The following is a 22,255-nucleotide window of genomic DNA, read 5'->3' as shown; positions in this document are numbered from 1 at the left end:
CCCCTTGTTGCCGTGTGTGTGCACGTATGCCAGCCCACTCCACCCAGCAGGCTGCGCCTCCAGGACACACGTGTTTTGTCCTGCACCCATCTCGGCAGGCTGGCCAGGCCAGGCTTTGCTTTCTGTGCTTCACACTTGACTGTGGGCTCTTGGCTTTGTGACTCTGCTCTCTGGTGTTCTCTTCTCAGACACTGGCCACGTACTCCGTGTCAGACGCTGTCGCCACTTTCTACCTGTACATGAAGTACGTCCACCCCTTTATCTTCGCTCTGTGCACCATTATTCCCATGGAGCCCGATGAGGTTAGTATCTCCTCTCCTGTCAGCAGCCTGGCCTCCTCAGCCCTTGCCCCACTGTGAACGCACTGGAGCTCAATGGAGGTGGATGTCCCAGGAGTGCTGGTGCCAAAGGCAGCAGGAGAATTCTGGTGTGTGATGTCAGGGATGTCCTTTGGGAATTCTTGGGCCCTGGTGTGAGGAAGGAACCACAGGAGGCAGAATTTGCAGCCATTTACTACGAGGTTTTCTCCTTCCACGCTGAAGTTCACTTTAGGCTCCTGGACTTTGCCTGTGAGTCAGGGCCTTTGGGGAAGCTTTTGGCTGTAAGCTCTGGTTTCTCTTGTAGGTGCTGCGGAAAGGCTCTGGCACACTGTGTGAGGCCTTGCTGATGGTGCAGGCCTTCCACGCCAACATCATCTTCCCCAACAAACAGGAGCAGGAGTTCAATAAGCTAACGGACGACGGACACGTGCTGGACTCCGAGACCTACGTGGGGGGCCACGTGGAGGCCCTCGAGTCTGGGGTCTTCCGCAGTGATATCCCTTGCCGGTTTAGGATGGTGTGCTTCTTCCCCGGGTTCCGTTTCTTCTGTGGTGGGACCCAGAAGCCCCAGGGGCTGAAATACAGCCCCTTCTCCCCATTCTGTCCCATGGCCCCCTCACTGGGTCTGGCTTATCTGGCCCAGCTCCCCGCGGGGCTTCTTTAGGGCAGTGCACTGCAGAGTGCACATGTAGTCCTTCCAGAGCTTTCTCAGGCACATCCTGCCACTTGCCGCCACAGCGTCAAACCTGAGGTGGGCTAGTGGGGGTGTGTTCCCTTCTGACCCGTTGTTTCACCATTGTTTGTGCCAGAATCCTGCCGCCTTTGATTTCCTGCTGCAGCGGGTTGAGAAGACCTTGCGCCATGCCATTGAGGAAGAGGAGAAGGTGCCTGTGGAACAAGTCACCAACTTTCAAGAGGTAACCGTCCAGGAGGCAGGAAGAGCTAGTCTGCGTTCATGCGCCTTCTTCACAAACCACGTCTTTCAGCAGCACATTCGTTGTGCACCTGCTGCGTGTGGTGCTGTGGACGGGTGACACCGGGTCTCTGGTGGGACAGGGCACTCATGGTTGTGACGTGCGATACTGTCTACCGAGGTCGGAGGGCTTCATGAGAAAGTGGGGCGTGAGCTGCTCCTGAAATGTGGTCACATTTCAGGTGGGCCCTGGTGGAATGTGTCTGCCCCGTTTTAAGGCATTGGGACTTTATTTTGGAGGCATTGGGGAGGCATTGGAGGTTTTAAATTTTATTTACTTTTTGTTGTTGAGACTGAAAAATGACAGTACATTCCTGCAAATGACGGGATTAATGACTGTGAAGCCTATTCACATAATGGTTAGAGAAAGCCCCACTTAGGAAGTGTGTTATTTGCCTGGAGAAAGAGAGACCAGTTTTTTTGTGTGATCTGCGCCCCTCAGGATGCAGCGCATCTCATTTCTTCTGAGATAGAGTCTCACTCTTGTCGGCCTGGGCTGCAGTGCAATGGCACGATCTCAGCTCACTGCAGCCTCTGCCTCCTGGGTTCCAGCAGTTCTCCTGCCTCAGCCTCCCGAGTAGCTGACCTTGACCTCATGGGCTCAAGCGATTCTTCTGCCCCAACCTTCCAAGTAGCTGGGACTACAGGTGCTACCATCACATACAGCTAATTTTTAATTTTTATTTTTGTAGAGACGGGGTCCCACTGTGTTGCCTAGGCTGGTCTTGAGCTCCTGGGCTCAACTGATCCTCTGGCCTCAGTCTCCCAAAGTGCTGGGATTACAAGCATGAGCCACCGCACCTGGCCTAAGGGGTTGTTTTTTTTTTTTTTTTTTGAGACGGAGTTTCACTCTTGTTACCCAGGCTGGAGTGCAATGGCGCGATCTCGGCTCACCGCAACCTCGGCCTCCTGGGTTCAGGCAATTCTCCTGCCTCAGCCTCCTGAGTAGCTGGGATTACAGGCACGCACCACCATGCCCAGCTAATTTTTTGTAGTTTTAGTGGAGATGGGGTTTCACCACGTTGACCAGGATGGTCTCGATCTCTTGACCTCGTGATCCACCCGCCTTGGCCTCCCAAAGTGCTGGGATTACAGGCGTGAGCCACCGCGCCCGGCCGAGGAGTTTTTTTTAATACTGAGGATAATTTGGTGTTCAAGTGATTTTCTTGTAAGACTCTACCAAATTTAATGTATTTCATAGAAGCAATGACAGCACTTCTTAACTTTTTTCTTCTGGTTAATTTTTGCTCTATTTAGATATTTTTCAGCGTTTTCCACTCCTGAATGTCTAACGTAGGAGTTGGTAAACTGTAGCATGAGGGAAGCTTGGTCATCAGCCTCCACTGAGTTTCTCTTTCTCTGCAGTTGTGTGATCAGATTAAGAGGAAGCTTGCCTCCCTGAAGGAGGTTCCCAACCGTATCGAGTGTCCACTCATCTACCACCTGGACGTGGGGGCCATGTACCCCAACATCATCCTGACCAACCGCCTGCAGGTGAGGCTTTACTTCCTGCGTCAGTCGGAGCTCTTTCTGCCCGAGCCCTAAGTGCTTTCTCACCCCTCGCAGCCCTCTGCCATGGTGGACGAAGCCACCTGTGCTGCCTGTGACTTCAATAAGCCTGGAGCAAACTGCCAGCGGAAGATGGCCTGGCAGTGGAGGGGCGAGTTCAGTGAGTGGCGGCCGCCTGGGTGGGCACTCAGTGGGAAACGGGTGCATCTGTCCCTCCTTTTGAACTTGCTCCCGTTGCCTTCTTCCCAGTGCCGGCCAGCCGCAGTGAATACCATCGGATCCAGCACCAGCTGGAGTCAGAGAAGTTTCCCTCCTTGTTCCCAGAGGGGCCAGCTCGGGCCTTTCATGAACTGTCCCGTGAGGAGCAGGCGAAATATGAGAAGAGAAGGCTGGCGGGTGAGTGCCTGGGCATGGTCGTGCCTGTCAGATGTGGCTCCTGCTCCCACTTTTTGGTCTTGCTGGGCTGCATTGTCCATCCCAGCTGGGGCACAGAGGTGTTGTCAGAGCAGACCGGAAGCTGCTCTGGGTGACTGTAAGCTGTGCTCTCGCTACAGGGTCCTTGATTTGCTTCCCCTTCAGCAGGTGTTCGACACTGCTGTTCTGTGGTCTTGTTGTACTTGGCTTGTTGCTATGCTTGGGCTGTCCTATTTCTTTCTTTTCTTTTTTTTTAAACGGGGTCTCACTGTCACCCAGGCTGGAGTGCAGTGGTGCGATCTTGGCTCGCTGCAGCCTTGACCTCTCAGGCTCCGGCAATCCTCCCATCTCAGCCTCCTAAGTAGCTGGGACTACAGGTGCGTGCCATCATGCTCGGCGTATTTTTTGTATTTTTTGTAGAGATGGGGTCTCAACCATGTTGCCCAGGCTGGTCTCAAACTCCTGGGCTCAAGTGATCTGCCTGCCTTGGCCTCTCAAAGTACTGGGATTACAGGTGTGAGCCAGTGTGCCTGGTCACCTTTTTCGATACGAGAAACTAGCAGTGTATCTGAGCTGTTGCTCCTTTGTAGTAACATGGAAGCCGTGTTCCTCAGCACCCCTGTACCCTGGATCCCTCTGCCCTGGGAGCTCCCTCTGCTCTCACCCACCTGCTCCACCCTCTCCATTGTGCTTAGATTACTGCCGGAAAGCCTACAAGAAAATCCACATCACCAAGGTGGAAGAGCGCCTCACCACCATTTGCCAGCGGGAAAACTCCTTCTACGTGGACACCGTGCGTGCCTTCCGGGACAGGCGCTATGAGTTCAAAGGGCTCCACAAGGTGAGCTCTGATGTGCTGCAAGCTTTGGCCTCCGAGGGCAGTTTAGGTCAGCTTGTGAAGTAGGCATTCTTGGCTCCCTGCCTGGGATCCTCTGAGCAGGCACCTGCGCTTGGATGATAACATGCAATTGTTTTTGTCTTGGAAGAGTTGATGGTCATGGAGGACGTAGGCCATCGTCTACCCTGGTCCCAGGCCCCCAGAAGGATCCTGAATGATGATAATTCCTGAAGTGATTATTTAGAGCAGGGCTCAGCAAGCTACAGCCGGCGGCCATTTGAGTAAAGCACGTCTTACGGAACCCAATTGCCTTTGTCTATTGTTTATCTCTTTCCTGCTGTCATGGGAGGTGAGGAGTTCTGAGAAACTGTAAGGCCATCACACCTGTGGTCTTTACCCTCCGGCCCTTTAGCTTGCTGACCCCTGATCAGACAAAGTAGAGGCAGTTTTAACTGACATATTTCATCCTGTAGGAGCAAGGAAAATGCATAGCAACACCTCAGGTTTGATATCAGCGGGTCATTCTGTTGTGTTTTTTTTTGAAATGGAGTCTTGCTCTGTTGCCCAGACTGGAGTGCAATGGTGGGATCTCGGCTCACTGCAACCTCCCTTCCTGGGTTGAAGCAGTTCTCTGCCTCAGCTTCCCGAGTAGCTGAGATTACAGGCGCCCACCACCACGCCTATCTTGGCCAGGCTGGTCTTGAACTCCTGACCTTGTGATCCATCCGCTTTGGCCTCCCAAAGTGCTGGGATTACAGGTGTGAGCCACTGCACTGGCCACAGGTCATTGTTTTATATCTGATCAGATTGAGTCATTTTTTTCTGAGAGACCTTCACTATAGACTCAGCACGGCCCCTGCTATGTGGCCCCTGGCATCCTGCACTGCCCTGCTGAACTCACTGTCACATGTTCTTTTTTATAGATAGACATAGTGTGACATTTTGTTGTTTTTTTCTTTTTTTTCTTTTTTTTTTTTGGGACAGAGTCTCACTGTGTCACCCAGGCTAGAGTGCAGTGGCATGATCTTGGCTCACTGCAACCTCTGCCCACTGGGTTCAGGCGATTATTCTGCCTCAGCCTTCCGAGTAGCTGGGACTGCAGGCGTGTACCACCACCCCCAGCTAATTTTTTTGTTTTTAGTAGAGACGGGGTTTCACCGTCTTGGCCAGGCTGATCTCGAACTCCTGACCTCATGATCTGCCCGCCTCTGCCTCCCAAAGTGCTGGGATTACAGGTGTGAGTCACCGCGCCCGGCTGACGTTTAGTGTTTTTAAGTGCTCAGTTCAGGGGCAGGAAGCATATTCACATTGTTTTGCAGCTGTCACCACCATCTTCCTCCAGAACTCTTCACCTTCTTCAATTGAAACTCTTGTCTACATTAAACAATGGCTCCCCACCTCCTCCCCCGGCCCCTGGCAACCCCCATTCTACTTTTTTTTTTTTTTGAGACAGAGTTTTGCTCTTGTTACCCAGGCTGGAGTGCAATGGCGCGATCTCGGCTCACCACAACCTCCGCCTCCTGGGTTCAGGCAATTCTCCTGCCTCAGCCTCCTGAGTAGCTGGGATTACAGGCACGCACCACCATGCCCAGCTAATTTTTTGTATTTTTAGTAGAGACGGGGTTTCACCATGTTGACCAGGATGGTCTCGATCTCTTGACCTCGTGATCCACCCGCCTCGGCCTCCCAAAGCACTGGGATTACAGGCGTGAGCCACCGCGCCCGGCCATTCTACTTTTTAGTCTCTGAACTCCACAACTCTAGGGATGTCATGTAAGTGAACCGTACAGTATTTGTATCTTGTGACTGGCTCTTTCACTTGGCACGATGCTTTCTTTTTGAGACGGGATCTCACTCCATCCCCGCAGTTGCAGTACAGTGGTATGATCTTGGCTTACTGCAGCCACTATCTCCCAGGCTCGAGTGATCCTCCCACCTCAGCCTCTCCAATAGCTGGGACTATAGGCGTGCCACCATGCCCAGCTGGTTTTTGTATTTTTGGTAGAGACAGAGTTTCACCATGTTGCCTGGGCTGGTCTCAAACTCTTGAACTCAGGCCGTCTACCCACCTCAGCATCCCACAGTACTGAGATTACAGGCATGAGCCACCGCACCCAGCCTTAGCATGATGTTTTCAAGATGTATCCATACTGCATTTCTGTAAATGGCTGAATAACATTAATTGTGTGGATTTGTCACATTTTGTTTATCCCTTCATTCATTGATGTTCACTTGGGTTACTTCCACCTTTTGGCTATTATGAGTAATCCTAGTTTGAACATGGGGTACAAGTATGTCTTCCCATCTCTGCTTTTGGTTATTTTGGATAAGGTACCCAGCAGCAGAGTTGTTAGATCATATGATAATTCCACATTTAAGTTTTAAGGAGCTGCCATACCATCTCACTTTATTTTAATTGAGCAATTGCTAAATTACTTGTTCACTTGTCTTGCTCATCAAATAAATACCAAAGGTGTAGCAGTTGTGCTTCAGAGTCCAATGGAGGTCCCAGCACATAATAGGAACTCAGTAATTATCTTCATGAATTTGTTTTTGTTCTTTAAATACCAAGCGTTTAAAAACCTTTTCTCCTGTCGGGTGGAGAATTTGCTAAGACATCTGCTGTCTTAGCTGCATTTCTTTATTGATTGATTTTACCAGGTATCTCCTGAGTAGCTCGTTTCCTAGAAAGTGTGCTGAAGTGTTTAGAGGCACCAGGCCTTGAAATCTGCAGTGTTCAAATGATTCTGTCAACACAGAGACAGAAGAAAGGAAATGTGACAATTGGCCAGTCTAGGAGAAGAATGTACAGTCTTCATTGTACTGGTTTATAAGGTTTTCTGTAGATTTGAAAATTTGCAAAATATTGAAAACCTGGACCATTGACTTTGTAGAATCTGTGATGTGCTCCATGTTCATGTGCTTCTCAGGTGTGGAAAAAGAAGCTCTCCGCGGCTGTGGAGGTGGGCGACGCGGCTGAGGTGAAGCGCTGCAAGAATATGGAGGTGCTGTATGACTCGTTGCAGCTGGCCCACAAGTGCATCCTGAATTCCTTCTACGGCTACGTCATGCGAAAGGGGTAGGCGGGGACCAGGCCCGGGAGAAGCTTACAGGAGGAATGGGCGAGTCAGCGTTTCAGGCGGCTTCAGGTATAGGTAGCGGTGCTTGGAGGCCCCTTCATCCCATTCAAGAAATATTGGAGGAAGGAGGAAGGAGGCTTTGGGCCGGGGTGGGGCTGGGAGATTGAGGAGAGTGGGGCCACTGACTTTGAGGGTCTGGGTGTCCATGAGCCATGTGTGCTGTGGGAGGTACGTGTCTCTGCAGTGTGGGCTAGAGACACGACTTGCCATTTTCCAGTGTGTTTATGTCTCGCAGCATGGATCCTCACTCGGGGACTTGGAGAGTGTCAGGCAGTTGCTTCACAGCATGTCTGTGTCAGGGAGGGGCACAGAGTAACTGACAAGGGGCATCAGGAGGGGAGGGTGGGACGGCCAACAGCATGGCTGGGACCCAGGCTGGAGGAGGGTCGGGCCTGGCAGGTGGGCCTGGGCTTTCTCTGAGAAGCTCAAGGTGAGAATGGGGCTTGGGAGAAGGTGTGAAGAGAGTAGAGAAGGCGTGAATGGGCCTGGGTGGTATTAAGAGTCCTGCTGAGGCTGGAGTCCTGAACAGATGCAGTGGCACACACTGCACCCTTCCAGATCCTTCCTGAGCCATGCTGGTCACCAGAGTGGGGACATAGAATTGTCTTTGGGCAGAGCCAGATTCCACCTTAGTTCTGTCCTGGTTCACGCACATTTGACTGCTTCCCTTGTCTGTCCATGTCTTGTCTCTGCCTTCCTCCTTCCACTCCTCACTGCCTCTGATACCCTCTGGAGGGAGCCACACCAACCCCACCCACCAGACTGTGGTGTCTTCTCAGGGCTCGCTGGTACTCCATGGAGATGGCTGGTATTGTCTGCTTCACCGGAGCCAACATCATCACCCAGGCGCGGGAGCTAATCGAGCAGATTGGGTGAGTGCGGAAGGGCAGCTGTGGGACTGGGAGCAGGTCCTGTGGGCGGGTGTGGTCAGGAAGGAGGGAGGGAAGGCTGGAGGCTGCACACTGGGCAGGAAGGAGAAGGGAATTCATGACCTTGCTCCTCTCTTTCTCTGAAGGAGGCCTTTGGAGCTGGACACAGATGGCATATGGTGTGTCCTGCCTAACAGCTTCCCAGAAAATTTTGTCTTCAAGACGACCAACGTGAAGAAGCCCAAGGTGACCATCTCCTACCCAGGCGCCATGTTGAACCTCATGGTCAAGGTGAGTCTGGGGCATGTGGTCCTGGACCACTGGCCGGCCTGGTGCCAGTGCCCTGATGTCACTGGCTCTGCTGCGTCTCACAGTGCATGTGCCTTCCTGGCACCCAGCACCCCCCCAGCACCGCCCACATTGCTTTTCTGTAGCCTGAAGACCATGGTCAGAAGGCATCAAGTGATTCTACTCCTTTCTCTCAGCGTATAGCACCCAGACTTTTTTGCTTTTAGCTTTTTATTTTGAAATAAATTTAAACTTACGGGAAATTACAAAAATGGCACAGAGAATTTCTGTATTCCCTTCAACCTGCTTCCCCTAACGCTGACCTTGCCTAAACCGTGGTGTGCTTGTCAAAACTAAGAAACCTGCATTGGTGCCCCTGTAAGTGTACCGCAGGCCTCACCTGGGTTTCCCGTGTTCCCAGCACAGCCCCTCCTCTGTCCCTGGACCTCGGCAAGGACCCACGTGGCGCCGACTTATCCTGTCCTGCTCCATCCTTACGTCACAGCCTCACACTTCAGTGCTGCTGGCCAGGCGGTGCTTGGCTGTCCTGTGATTTGGGGTTATGTGTTATTTCTCTTGATTAGGCTGAGGTGATTTGGGTTTTTGGAGTTACTCCACAGAGGCAATGCCCTCCCCACGTTCTCGGGTGCATCATGTCGGGTTTGTGGTTGTATGCCTGTGGGGCACCTTAGTCTCCTATTTGAGGGGCTTCTGCAGGCCTTGCTGTGTGGCGCTCCTGTGCCCCCTCCTTCTGCGGCTCTTCAGTTGTAAAGACACACCTGACGGGGAGGAATAAGCATCCCTGGAGGAGGCTGTGTTTCTGGACATGTATAAGAACCACGTCCAGAAAATACAGCAGCAAATACATAATCGTGGAGCAGGTGCTTTGAGACCGTGCGTCTGCAGTTGCCCCGTAAGCTTCTGCCCACTGTGTTAGCGTTGCTGGTGGGCCGCGCCTGTAGCAGTTACGCCCGGGGTTTCCTGCGGTGGCTTTTCTCTGGCGATTTTCTGTTTCCTCCATTCCTGCTATTGTATTGGTTGAGATCCTGTAGGGAAGTGTTATCCTTCTCTCCCATTTGTTTTCACTTACTTGTCTGCTTATTTACGTCAGAGTGGACATCCCGGGGTTGTCGTTCGTAGGACCAGAGGGGCCTGCTGCTGGGGCTGCCTCCTGGTTTGTCCTGTGTTCTCTGCCTTCTTCTGGTGTTTGTTTCTGGAGCACTTTCCTACTTCTTGGTACTGGAAGATGCACCAGCCTCATCTTGTATTTTCCCTGCTCAAACCTGGAATCAGCCAGTTCTCCAAGAAGAATGGTGTAAAAACCCGAGATGGGGCGCTGCCTGGGCTCACTGTTCCTGGGAGTGTCATAGCTTCCAGCCTCTCACAGTGGAGGGAGCCAGGAAATATGTCTCTAGTAACGCATGCACACAGAGCTGTTTGTTTCTGTGTCTGCCTGTCTGTCTGCGTGGGTGTGTTTAAACATGTAACATGAGTCTGTACCCCTTTCCTTGGTAGTGACTTCTTTCTCCTCAGTGATAATCCTAATTTCTCAGTATATGTATTTGTTCAATCCTAGTGTACATGTGAAGTAGTTTTAGAATTGCTAACAGACTTGTGCCCCGTGAGAAATAATTTCACCAGCTACTATACAGCGTTTGTAGACGGTTACTTTTGTTTTCAACCTTATCCTGTCCAGTCAGCAGAGTTCACAGGGCAGCTCCTTCCTCTGTTGACATGGTTATTCTGTACATCCACAGTGCCGTTGGACCTGTTTGGCCGTCTGCACCCTTCTCGGGGTCCCGACACCCTGGTTGGATGGTTTTTAATTTGCACACAGTGATGTTCACTCTAGCGCACAGCCCTGTGGGTTTGGACAGATGAATAGTGTTGTGTTGATTGTGTGCACTACAGAGCAACACAGAACAGCTGCACTCCTTTGTCAGCAAACCCTCTCCCTACCCTGAAACCCTGGCAACCCCCATTGTGTGTTTGGTACTATAGCTTTGCTTTGTTGAAAATGTCATGTAAATGGAAGCATACTGCCTATAACCTTTCGGGTCTGGCTTCTTGGACCTAACACGTACACCTGAGTTCTACCACTTGGTTGCGTGCATCAAAATTTCCTTCCTTCCCACTGCCAAGTTGTGTTGGTTATTTGGAAAAGCCTCAGTTTGCTGATCCATCCACTCCTGGAGGGACACCAGGTGGTTTCCAGGTTTTGGCCTACAGGAGTGAAGCTGTCCCCTCTTCACTCTTGTTTCTCAGGAAGGCTTCACCAATGACCAGTACCAGGAGCTGGCCGAGCCATCCTCACTCACCTACGTCACCCGCTCCGAGAACAGCATTTTTTTTGAGGTTGATGGGCCCTACCTTGCCATGATCCTTCCAGCCTCCAAGGAAGAAGGCAAGAAACTGAAGAAGAGGTAGGACTCTCACAGCTTTTGTGCTTTACAGAGGACATGGATTGAGATGAATTAGATTTGACAACCTAGAAAGGAGGGTGGATCAGGAGCCAAGGTAGAAACAGACCTGGGTTCTTGTGACCTTACTGATTCCGTTTGTACCGCCTCTGTCTGCCTCCTGCTGTGTTCTGTCCCTGTGGCTGCAGGCCCTTGTCATTTTCCTTTTAGAGAAACATCACCTGAGGGAGAGATGTTTGCTGCCTGGTGGATGGCAGGCAGAGGGTTGGAAAGGGAAGCGGAAGGCAGAGGGGGTACAGCCGCAGGCTCCCAGTGCTCCTTTCCACTGCTGTGCTTGCCTTATCTTTCAGGTATGCTGTGTTCAACGAAGATGGTTCCCTGGCGGAGCTCAAGGGCTTTGAGGTCAAACGCCGCGGGGAGCTGCAGCTGATTAAGATCTTCCAGTCCTCGGTGTTTGAGGCCTTCCTCAAGGGCAGCACGCTGGAAGAGGTGTATGCCTCTGTAGCCAAGGTGGCTGACTACTGGCTGGACGTGCTGTACAGCAAGGTAAGGGCCTACCCTGCCTCCGCACCTGCTCTGAGGGACAGAGAACCCTGCAAGAAGGGGGCTCCATGCTTCCTGGGCTCCCAGAGACCAAGGTGACCGTTGAACTCAGGGCCAATCCTAATGAAATCCCAAGGCCTCCTGAGCACAATCGCCCCTTGGAGTTCCCCTCAGCGTCTGTATCCAAGGACACAACTCCATGAAGGAAACGTTTTTTTAAATAGTGTGTTAAACCGGGCATGGTGATATGTGCCTATGGTCCCAGCTACTTGGGAGGCTTTGTTGGGAGGATCACTTGAGCCTAGGAGGTGGAGGCCACAGTGAGCTGTGATTGCACCACTGCACTCCATCCTAGAATATTTGCTTATTTCTATGTTACTTTGTATTTTTATATTTTTCAGGCTATATAACGTTTGATCAGTTTGCATATCTTAATTTACGTAACTAGTCCACAATTATTTACTACCAGCTAGGTTTTACATCTCCATCATTATAAGTGGTGCATTGAATGTCTCGGGTGGAAGAAATGCTTAGAGCACTCTGCAGTGCCTTCCTGGCTTGCTTTGCTGTGTGGGCTTCTGTTTCTTGGCATGTTGTCTTGTATAGAGCGACACATGCAAGGGAGCACTGGGGGCATCACACAGAATATTCCTGAGCCCAGCACCCCTTACAGGATGTGGAGGCCTGTGGTCAGGAACACGTGTACAAAGCAGCAGCTCCAGCTGGATGTGGGTGCCACTCTGTGGAACTGCTTGGGCTGTTCTCCAGCAGGCCGGAGTTTCTCTTTCCTCTCTCCTGGCTCTTATTCCCCCTTCTTTCTCCTCCTTTCAAGGAGAAAAATGTCCTGTCTTAGGCAGAGCAACTTTCTTTTCTGCAGCCTTGGGGCTCATCAGTAAAGTCTTCTTGATATTTTGTGCAGTTTAATAAAATAAAATAAAATAAAAGCTAGGCCAGGCATGGCAGCTCATGCCTGTAATCTCAGCACTTGGGAGGCCTAGGCAGGCAGATAACCTGAGGTCAGGATTTGGAGACCAGCCTGGCCAACATGGCAAAACCCCTTCTCTACTAGAAATACAAAAATTAGCTGGATGTGGTGGCATGTGCCTGTAATTCCAGCTACTTGGGAGGCTGAGGCATAAGAATCGCTTGAACCTGGGAGGCGAGGTTTTAGTGAGCTGAGATTGCACCGCTGTACTCTAGTCTGGGTGACAGAATGAGACTGTGTCTCAAAAAATAATAATAAAAGCTAAAGTTCTCTGTGTGTGTTTTAAAGGACTGCCATGAAAGCATATGAGAGAGCTCTTTGTAATTGCAGCCTTCTACATCTCAGGCTAGAGAAGGGATGGTCTGCAGGAGCACATTCTGGGGTGAGCCCAAACTGTGCTCCTTGATTTCTGCAGTGTTTTCCCCATTGCCTTTCTCTAGGCAGCCAACATGCCTGACTCTGAGCTCTTTGAACTCATCTCTGAGAACCGTTCCATGTCTCGGAAGCTGGAAGATTACGGGGAGCAGAAGTCCACTTCCATCAGCACAGCAAAGCGCCTGGCCGAGTTCCTGGGAGACCAGATGGTCAAGGATGCAGGGCTGAGCTGTCGCTACATTATCTCCCGCAAGCCCGAGGGCTCCCCTGTCACAGAGAGGTAAGGGCTTCCTTACACATTTGGGCTGTGTTTAATACCAAATTTGGGATGGCACAAGTGTCATCAACCAGAAATGGGTAATTGTTATTTTATAGGCAATGAGATACACTATACCAGAGTTCAAAGGGTTGAATTGCAGCTGCAGGTTACGGCACTGACGGTTTGAAACATATGCAGGCACGTGGTTACTCATGAGGAATATGTAGACATGTTTACACACACACGTACACGTTTGTACGCAGGCGCATGGTTACTCATGAGGAATATGTAGACATGTTTACACACACGTACATGTTTATACACAGGCACATGGTGACTCAGGAACATATACATGTTTACGCACACACATGTACGTGTTTATATGCATGCACATGGTTGCTCAGGAACATGTAGACATGTTTATGCACACAAATGCATGTGTTTATATGTGGGCACATGGTTACTCATGAGGAACGTGTAGACATGTTTACACACACCTGCACGTTTTTATACATGGACACATGGTTACTCATGAGGAACACGTAGACATGTTTACACACATCCATGCACGTCTGTTACTGAGGAACCCGTAGACATGTTTGTGCATTTGTGTGCACGCAAATGTATACATTTTGTGAGGATGTTTGTGAACAGCTATTACAAGTCCTCATTTCCATGTTCATTTGATAAGAATTATGATCAGATTTTGGGTGATTTTTACTGTTCCTGAGCTGTGTACCTGTCTCCTCACCCAGGGCCATCCCACTTGCCATTTTCCAAGCAGAGCCCACAGTGAGGAAGCACTTTCTCCGGAAATGGCTCAAGAGCTCTTCCCTTCAAGACTTTGATATTCGGGCAGTGAGTGCCACTTGTGTTTTCTAGTCTTAAAAGTGTACAAGGAAAGCTAGGCAGAGCAGAGTGTGTCTGAGTTGGATTATGTTTTTTGTCTGGAGTCTTCACTCTTGACCTCCTCCTTTCTGATAAGTAGTAGGTGAGCAACTAATAACCGTTTAGAGCAAAACTGAAAACTTGAAGTACCTGGGGCCCTTTAACTGTTCTGTTAGATGGACTAAGTCCAGGGGTGTTGTTGGCTCAGTCACCTACTAGTTCTGTGATCTGCTGGAGTCAGTTAAGCTTCCTGCCTCTGTCCTCTGCTGTGCAGTGGGCACCTTTCATCATAGAAGACACTGAGTGTTTAGCTCTCTGCTCAGCATGAGGTGAGCCTCACACATGGCTACTGCCACCTGCTGCTCTCTGTGCCCGTTTCCTGCACACGCAGATTCTGGATTGGGACTACTACATTGAGCGGCTGGGAAGTGCCATCCAGAAGATCATCACCATTCCTGCAGCCCTGCAGCAGGTGAGGGCGGGTTCAGCAGCATGGGCTGTGGGGCTAAAAACCGTGGAGGTAGACAAGGGTCTCTCCCTTACGGATATTGGCCTCACCCAGGTGAAGAACCCGGTGCCACGCGTCAAACACCCTGACTGGCTGCACAAAAAACTGCTGGAGAAGAATGACGTCTACAAGCAGAAGAAGATCAGTGAGCTCTTCACCCTGGAGGGCAGGAGACAGGTGACGGTGGGGCCCCTGAGGCCGGGCTGGGTGGGATCCCTGTGATACGCAGGACATCAGGCTCCTTTTGATGCTGTGTGTACTGTAGTGAAGCTTCTGTGCAAGCATCTAAAACGGATTTTTTCTGAAAATGTGCCCCTCGGCACTTTACTCTCTGAGTGTCACTCTTTTGTGAATAGGACACACGTTGTGAGCTTCAGGTCAAGGGGAGGAACTGTCTCCTTACATGAAAACATTAGGGTATGCTAGTTAGACTCAGTCTCTTGGGGCCCCAGTTTTCTGAATGTGAAATGAAAATCTTTCCTGTAGAAACACTTAGAAACACAGGACACAGTGTAATAAAAAGTACACTAAAAGTCAGAAGAGCAGAAAGAAAATTCTTGAGTGCTGAAAATTAAAAGTAAGCTATAAATCAGAGCAGTACACATACTCACCTGATAAGAAAAAGATACTCAGCTAGATTGGATTTTAAAATTTAACTGTCTTATTTCTAAGAGTTAATATACATATATATACATATCTCTCTCCACCGCTCCCCGAGGCAGGGTATTGCTCTGTTGCCAAAGCTGGAGTGCAGTGGCACAATCTTGGCTGACTGCAACCTCTGCCTCCCAGGTTTAAGCAATTATCCTGCCTCAGCTTCCAGTGTAGCTGGGATTATAGGCACACGCCACCACGCCCAGCTAATTTTTTTTTTTTATTTTTAATTTTTGTAGAAACAGGGTTTTACCATGTCAGCCAGGCTGGTCTCGAACTCCTGACCTCAGGTGATCCATCTGTCTTGGCCTCCCAAAGTGCTGGTATTACAGGCATGAGCCACTGTGCCCAGCCAAGAATTATATTTAATAGACACAGAAAAAGTAAAAGGACTAAAAATGTATATATATACCAGGTAAATTTTAACCAAAAGAAAGCTGATGTGGCTGTGTTAATACCAGACAAAACAGTCTTTAAGCCAAAAGCATTAGGAAGCATCAAGATGGTTGTTAATACTGAAAGTCACAATTCTCTGGAAATATATGCTAATTGTAACAATGTAGCCTTATGTTAAATAATGTAATCATTTACCTGATTATAAGAATTTACCTCCAATCAGTTTGGGAGATGTTAACATTCCTCCCTCAGTTGATAGTTGGAGCAGACCAAAAATGAGCAAAATTATGTTTGGAATGACACAACTTAACTAGATTTAGTCACTAGCTATAATACCTTTGGTGAACAAATGTAATCTTGCACTAAAATTAGAGAATAGCTGTCCTTAATAAGAATGCATAAAGTAATGACCATATATATACCACAAAGTAAGCTGCTCCCAATTCTAGGTAACTTAAATACAGAGTTTGGAAATTTAAGAAAAAAACACATGTATAAATAACTTGTGGATCAAAGTCATAGAACTTAGACAATACTTAGAACTAAATGTAAATACAGACACTATCCAAATTTGTAGTAGGCAATTAAACAGGACTTGTGTGCACATTTATCTATCTAAATGCTTGCACGTAATAGTAAAGAAAAACAAATAGAAAATTAGGTGGCCGGGCGCGGTGGCTCAAGCCTGTCATCCCAGCACCGTGGGAGGCCAAGGCAGGTGGATCACGAGGTCAAGAGATCGAGACCATCCTGGTCAACATGGTGAAACCCCGTCTCTACTAAAAATACGAAAAATTAGCTGGGCATGGTGGCGTGTGCCTGTAATCCCAGCTACTCAGGAGGCTGAGGCAGGAGAATTGCCTGAACCCGGGAGGCGGAGGTTGCGGTGAGCCGAGATCGCGCCATTGCACTCCAGCCTGGGTAACAAGAGTGAAACTCCGTCTCAAAAAAAAAAAAAGAAAAGAAAATTAGATAAGTTTCCAACTGAAGAAGTTAGAGAACAACAGACCCATCAGAGGAAGTAGACAGAAGTTATAAAGGTAGCCAGGCATGGTGGTGCATGTCTGTAGTCCTAGCTACTTGGAAGGCTGAGGCAGGAGGTTTGCTTGAGCCCAGGACTTTGAGGCCATAGTGGGATATGATAGCGTCTGTGAATAGGCACTTCACCCCAGCCTGGGCAACACAGGGAGGGAGACCCCATCTCAAGAAAGAAAAGAAAGAAGTTACAAAGGTGAGCAAGAATGAGTGAAACAAGCAGTATAACCAAAATGTTGTTCTTTGAAAAGACTTAGGAAATAGTCATATCTGTTTCTTTTCTTTTGAGACAGGTTCTCATTGTGTCATCCAGGCTGGAGTACGGTGATGCGATCACGGCTCACTGCAGCCTTGACCTCCTGGGCTCAATTGATCCACCTGCCTCAGCCTCCTGCGTAGCTGTGACTGTAGGCGTGCCCCACCACATGCAGCCAATTTTTGTATTTTTTTTGTAGAGACAAGGTTTTGTCATGTTGCCCAGGCTGGTCACATCTTTTTCAGGATAGAGTTTTTAAATTTTTATTTTAGTGGAAACATACATTATTATAGATAAAGTGTAAAAAAGATGAAAGGATACCCATTTTTTGCTAAATGGGAAAACTTGGAATGGACCCTATCCTCAAGTTAGGCACTGACCTAAGAAGCAATGAAAACTTGAATAGAACTTTAGCCATTACAGAAATTGAATCATACTTGAAACAAACAACAAATCCAAATGGTTTTTAAGAGGAATAAGAAAAACACACCCCTTAGCTCGTTTGGTAACCTCCTGAGTAGCTGGGACTACAGGTGTGCACCACCACACCTGGCTACTTTTTTTTTTGTAGAGGTTGGATCTCGCTGTGTTGCTCAGACTGATATTAAACTCTCGGTCTCAAGTGATCCTCCTGGCTGGGCCTCCAAAAGACTGGCATTACAGGTGTGAGCCACCATGCCTGGCCTATATACAACTTTACTGAACATATAAAAATTTACCTAAGTAATGAAAAGAGGTACCATCTTTACAGATGAAAGTACTCAGTATTAAAATATGGTCGTTTGCCCCAAATTAATTCATAAAATTCAGTGTAATTCCAATAGAAAAATCTACAAAAAGTTTTTTGGATAGAACTTGACAGACGGATCCTGAAATTCATACAAAGAATAAGGATAAGAATAATGAAAGAATTCTGAAGAATAAGGAGGGGATGCTGATCTTCTATGTAACAAGACACACTGTGTCATGGCGTCTTTACAAGATGAGAGCAGTGGATCTGATTGGGAGCCTGGAAACAGACCCTCCTGTAAGTAGGAAGTTGGTAGGTCACAGAGGAGCCATTTTAGATTATTAGGGGGAGAGCAGACTGTAGTGAGTGATGCTGGTGAAAATGGTTTTTCATAGTTGAAGAAGTTGCAGTCTCACAGTGTAAAACTAAGGCTAGTGTGGATGGCTCATGCCAGTAATTGTAGTGCTTTGGGAGGCCAAGTAGGGAGGATCAGTTGAGCCCAGGAGTTCCAGACCAGCCTGGGCAACATAGGGAGACCTCATCTCTACAAAAAAAAAACAAAAAACAAAACTACACAGCAAAATTAGGCATGGTTGTGCATGCCTATAGTCCCAGCTACTTGCGAGGCTGAGGTGGGAGGATTACTTGAGCCTGGAAGGTTGAGGCTGCAATAAGCCAAGATGACACCACTGCACTTCAGCCTGGGTGACAGAGGGAGATCCCTGTGTCTGTAGCCCCAGCACTTTGGGAGGCCAAGATGGGTGGATCACTTGAGGTCAGGAGTTCAAGACCAGCCTGGCCAACATGGTGGAACCCCGTCTCTACTAAAAATACAACAAAAAATTAGCTGGGCTTGGTGGCAGGCGCTTGTAATCCTAGCCTCTCAAGAAGCTGAGGCAGGAGAATTGCTTGAACCTGGGAGGCGGAAGTTGCAGTGAGAGGAGATCCTGGCATTACACTCCAGGCTGGGCAACAGAGTGAGAAGCCGTCTCAAAAAAATAAATAAATAAAAATAGGCAGGGTATGGTGGCTCACACTTGTAATCCCAGCACTTTGGGAGGCTGAGGTGGGCAGATCACAAGGTCAGGAGATCGAGACCATCCTGGCTAACATGGTAAAACCCCATCTCTACTCAAAATACAAAAATTAGCTGGGTGTGGTGGCATGTGCCTGTAGTCTCAGCTACTTGGGAGGCTTAGGCAGGAGAATACCCTGAACCCAGGAGGTGGAAGTTGCAGTGAGCTGAGATCGCACCACTGCACTCCAGCTTGGGTGACAGAGCGAGACTCCGTCTCAAAAAAAAAGTAAAAAAATAAAAATAAAAAAGGGAAGCAGTTGTATACGCAGGTGTGTACTGCGTGTTACTATTTAGGTTAGGTTAAAACTTGCAGCTGTGGCATGTGTCTGTGGACATGTAAAAATTTAAAGATGTGTGGGGGATGAGGGTGTGGGGCAGATAAAATTATTTGCAATATTTTCTTATAAAAAGAGCATTCTGAAGCAAACATGGGAAAATGCAAACGTTTACTTATTCGTAGTCTTGAGTGACATTTAGTTTTTGGTTTGATCTTTTCATTCTTTTTTTTTTGAAACAGGGCCTCACTCCGTCACCCAGCCTCGAATGCAGTGGTGTAACCTCGGCTCACTGCAACCTCCACCTCCTGGGCTCAAGTGATCCTCCCACCTCAGCCTCCCAAGTAGTTGGGACCACAGGCACACACTGCCACACCCGGCTAATTTTTCTATTTTTTGTAGAGACGGGGTTTCACCATGTTGGCCAGGCTAGTCTCAAACTCCTGGGCTTAAGTGGTCCTCCCACCTCAGCCTCTCAAAGTCCTGGGATTACAGGCGTGAGCCACCACACCTGGCCTTCACGATTAAAAATTAAATAAACTTGTGTAAATGAACTTCCCATTTCAGGTGATATACTAGATTTTGAGAAGTAGAATTTATGGGGACGAGGTCCTGAGATTTTTGTTTTTATGAGGCAATGTCTCATTCTTGCTCAGGCTGGAGTGCAGTGGTGTGATCATAGCTCACTGCAGCCTCCAGCTCCTGGGTTCAAGTGATCCTCCTGCCTTAGCTTCCCAAGTAGTTGAGACTACAGGCACGCTACCACACCTGGCTAATTTGTAATATATTTTGTAGAGGTAGGGTCTTGCTATTTTACCCAGGCTGGTCCCAAATTCCTGGCCCCAAGCAATTCTCCTGCCTTGACCTCCCAAAGTGCTTGGATGAGGTGTGAGCCACTGTGCCTAGCCCAAGATCCTGAGACTTAAGGCTTCATTGGGTTTTCCAGGTCATGATGGCCCAGGCCCCAGGAGACAGTCCGAGGCCAAGTGCTCCCGACATGGAGGACTTTGGCCTGGTGAAGCCACCTCATCCACCAGCCCATGTTGCTGTAAAGAGGAAGCGAGTCCTTTGGGAGAGCCAAGAGGAATCCCAGGACCTCATGCCAACTGTGCCCTGGCAGGAGATCTTGGGGCAGCCTCCCGCCCTGGGAACCACCCAGGTAAGGCGCACGGCTATGACACAGTCTGTCTCTGAGGACTCTGCTGCACAGCCCAGGGAGCCTGAGACACGTCCTCACCCCTAGGGAGGCTGCTTTTGAGAAAGTTGCTGCAGGCATTCCTGTCTCACCACTTGCTCGTTGGCTGTGCTTACCGTCCATCCCAGGAAGAGTGGCTTGTCTGGCTCCGGTTCCACAAGAAGAAGTGGCAGCTGCAGGCCCGGCAGCGCCTTGCCCGCAGGAAGAGGCAGCGTCTGGAGTCAGCAGAGGGCGTGCTGAGGCCTGGGGCCATCCGAGATGGGCCTGCCACTGGGCTGGGGAGCTTCTTGCGAAGAACTGCCCGTAGCATCCTGGACCTTCCATGGCAGATTGTGCAGGTTTAGACCTTGATCCAAGGGGGAGGACAGTGGTTCTGCTGAACCCCAGGGACAGGGTGTCCAGCTGGGCCCTGGGGTCCTGGATGGGAGGGTTAGAGCAGGCCTGGAGTTTCCTGCCCATCGTAGGGAGGCCTAAGGCCCTGTGCTGGGGGCTGGAAGCTACCTGGGAGGTGGCCCTGCCTGTGTGTTCCAGTGTGTCCTGTGACGTGCTGTCTGTCCACCTGGCCTTTCAGATCAGCGAGACCAGCCAACCCGGTCTGTTCAGGCTGTGGGCACTCATTGGCAGTGACTTGCACTGCATCAGGCTGAGCATCCCCCGTGTGTTCTACGTGAACCAGCGAGTTGCCAAAGTGGAGGAGGGTGCCTCGTATCGCAAGGTAGGCAGGCAGCTGGTGCTGGCCTCTGCAGTCATCTGCCTGGGCAGCTTCTGAGGTGGCGTTCCATGATCTAGTGTGGCCTTGTGCCTCCATCTCCTCAGTACTTCATTGGGATGTTGTAGGAGTTCCTTAAAACCATGTGCGTGAGCACCGAGTGCAGAGCCTGGGGCAGAGTGAGTGCTGGGGATGGAGCTGCTGGGGTCCTTGTCATGAGCAGCTTGTCTGCCTGCAAGGTCCACGAATGGCATTGATTAGAGGTTGTGAACTCTGTCCCCACAGGCTCTTTGATTAACAGCTTTATTGGAATGTAAAGTTACACGCCATCCAACTCACCTATTTGTAAAGTGAACAATTCAATGGTTTTTAATGGCATGACTATTGCCAGTCAATTTTGACTTTTTTTTTTTTTTTTTTTTTTTTTTTTAACTGTAATTCCCAGGATCCATGTGCAGAATGTGCAGGCTTGTTACATAGGTAAACATGTGCTGTGGTGGTTTGCTATTGACCCCGTCACCTAGGTATTAATTAGGCCCTGCGTAGGTTAGCTATTTGTCCTGATGCTCTGCCTCCCCTCGCCCACATTTTGACATTTTCATCACCCCAAAAAGAAACATTGCATCCCTTAGGCGCCACCATCCTCTTTCAACCCTCAATAGCCATTGATCCTGTCACTGGGTTTGCCTGTTTGGGCATTAGATATCACTGGAACCCTACAGTAGATAGTTCCTCGTGCTGCCTCCTTCCACATGCAGAAAGTCTTCCAGGGTTTTCCTGTTGCCATGAGTGCTCCGAGGCTCTTAGGTGGTATCTCAGCCTGAACCCCCCGTTGTTAGTGGATCAGCTCAGCACATTTCTCGACTGGATGCTGTGAATCCCGTAAGAAGTGACACACAGTTGGGGAGACGAGGTATGCGTATTTATACCTAGATGAGGTTTTCTGGAGAAGGTGAAACTGGATTCCAGCCAGGTGATTCAGTGGAATGTGCGTCTAGAAAGTGGACGCAGAGCCAGGTGTGATGGTCCACACCTGTAATCCCAGCACTTGGGAGACTGAGGTTGGCAGACAGAAAAAGGAAAGTGGACGCAGAGTCGTGGAGACCATAGAGATCAAGGCACTGTGGGATTTTCACTCCGACCTGGAGATGCTGGTGCTGCGGTGCTGTGCTGTGTAGAAGTGCACTTACTTTTGGATGACTGTCAGCTCATCTCTGGAGGGAGGCTCTGGCGCTGTGTGAGCATTCTGTCCTCGATGCTTGACTGGACTTTATCAGCATCCATGTCTCATAGGGCGCATGGGGGGCTCCAGGATGATATCTTCTGATTCTGCTCCCCCGTGTGTCGTAGCTATTTCCTTTAATAATGAAGAGCTTTGTGCAGATCAGGTGGAAGTGAACTCTAGTTTATTCCTTAAAAAGCAAGGTACAAGAGGTATAATATGCTGAGGTGGTTTTTTTTTTAAGCAAGATAAATGCTTTTTCCCTTTAAATTAGTTTTAACTTTCAAAGTAGGGCATGGCAAATGGGTTTATTCCTTTCACTTTTTCTCTCTTTTTAAAGTATTACTATGGATTTGTGGATTTTTGTTTAATTTTT

At 49.2% G+C, this 22,255-nt stretch overlaps 1 protein-coding gene across 1 annotated transcript in view; it reads left to right on the top strand.

Annotated features, from left to right (window-relative positions):
• The window catches only part of POLE (DNA polymerase epsilon, catalytic subunit), a 54,004-nt gene that overhangs the window by 9,965 nt on the left and 21,784 nt on the right, over positions 1-22,255 (top strand). Inside the window, exons 14-32 of the mRNA XM_032271378.1 lie at positions 189-302; positions 625-837; positions 1,130-1,237; positions 2,659-2,787; positions 2,860-2,962; positions 3,052-3,198; positions 3,912-4,057; positions 6,985-7,133; positions 7,974-8,066; positions 8,210-8,354; positions 10,617-10,774; positions 11,122-11,317; positions 12,740-12,954; positions 13,689-13,791; positions 14,213-14,293; positions 14,384-14,506; positions 19,700-19,912; positions 20,077-20,286; positions 20,520-20,663. Coding sequence (XP_032127269.1) covers positions 189-302; positions 625-837; positions 1,130-1,237; positions 2,659-2,787; positions 2,860-2,962; positions 3,052-3,198; positions 3,912-4,057; positions 6,985-7,133; positions 7,974-8,066; positions 8,210-8,354; positions 10,617-10,774; positions 11,122-11,317; positions 12,740-12,954; positions 13,689-13,791; positions 14,213-14,293; positions 14,384-14,506; positions 19,700-19,912; positions 20,077-20,286; positions 20,520-20,663 — 2,790 coding nt within the window. The remainder of the gene's footprint in view (positions 1-188; positions 303-624; positions 838-1,129; positions 1,238-2,658; positions 2,788-2,859; positions 2,963-3,051; positions 3,199-3,911; positions 4,058-6,984; positions 7,134-7,973; positions 8,067-8,209; positions 8,355-10,616; positions 10,775-11,121; positions 11,318-12,739; positions 12,955-13,688; positions 13,792-14,212; positions 14,294-14,383; positions 14,507-19,699; positions 19,913-20,076; positions 20,287-20,519; positions 20,664-22,255) is intronic.

The sequence above is a fragment of the Sapajus apella genome, unplaced genomic scaffold (genome assembly GCF_009761245.1).
Source record: "Sapajus apella isolate SASKATOON/1434 unplaced genomic scaffold, GSC_monkey_1.0 scaffold230, whole genome shotgun sequence".
Lineage (NCBI taxonomy): Eukaryota > Metazoa > Chordata > Mammalia > Primates > Cebidae > Sapajus > Sapajus apella.
This window is presented reverse-complemented; position numbering and strand designations above follow the sequence as displayed.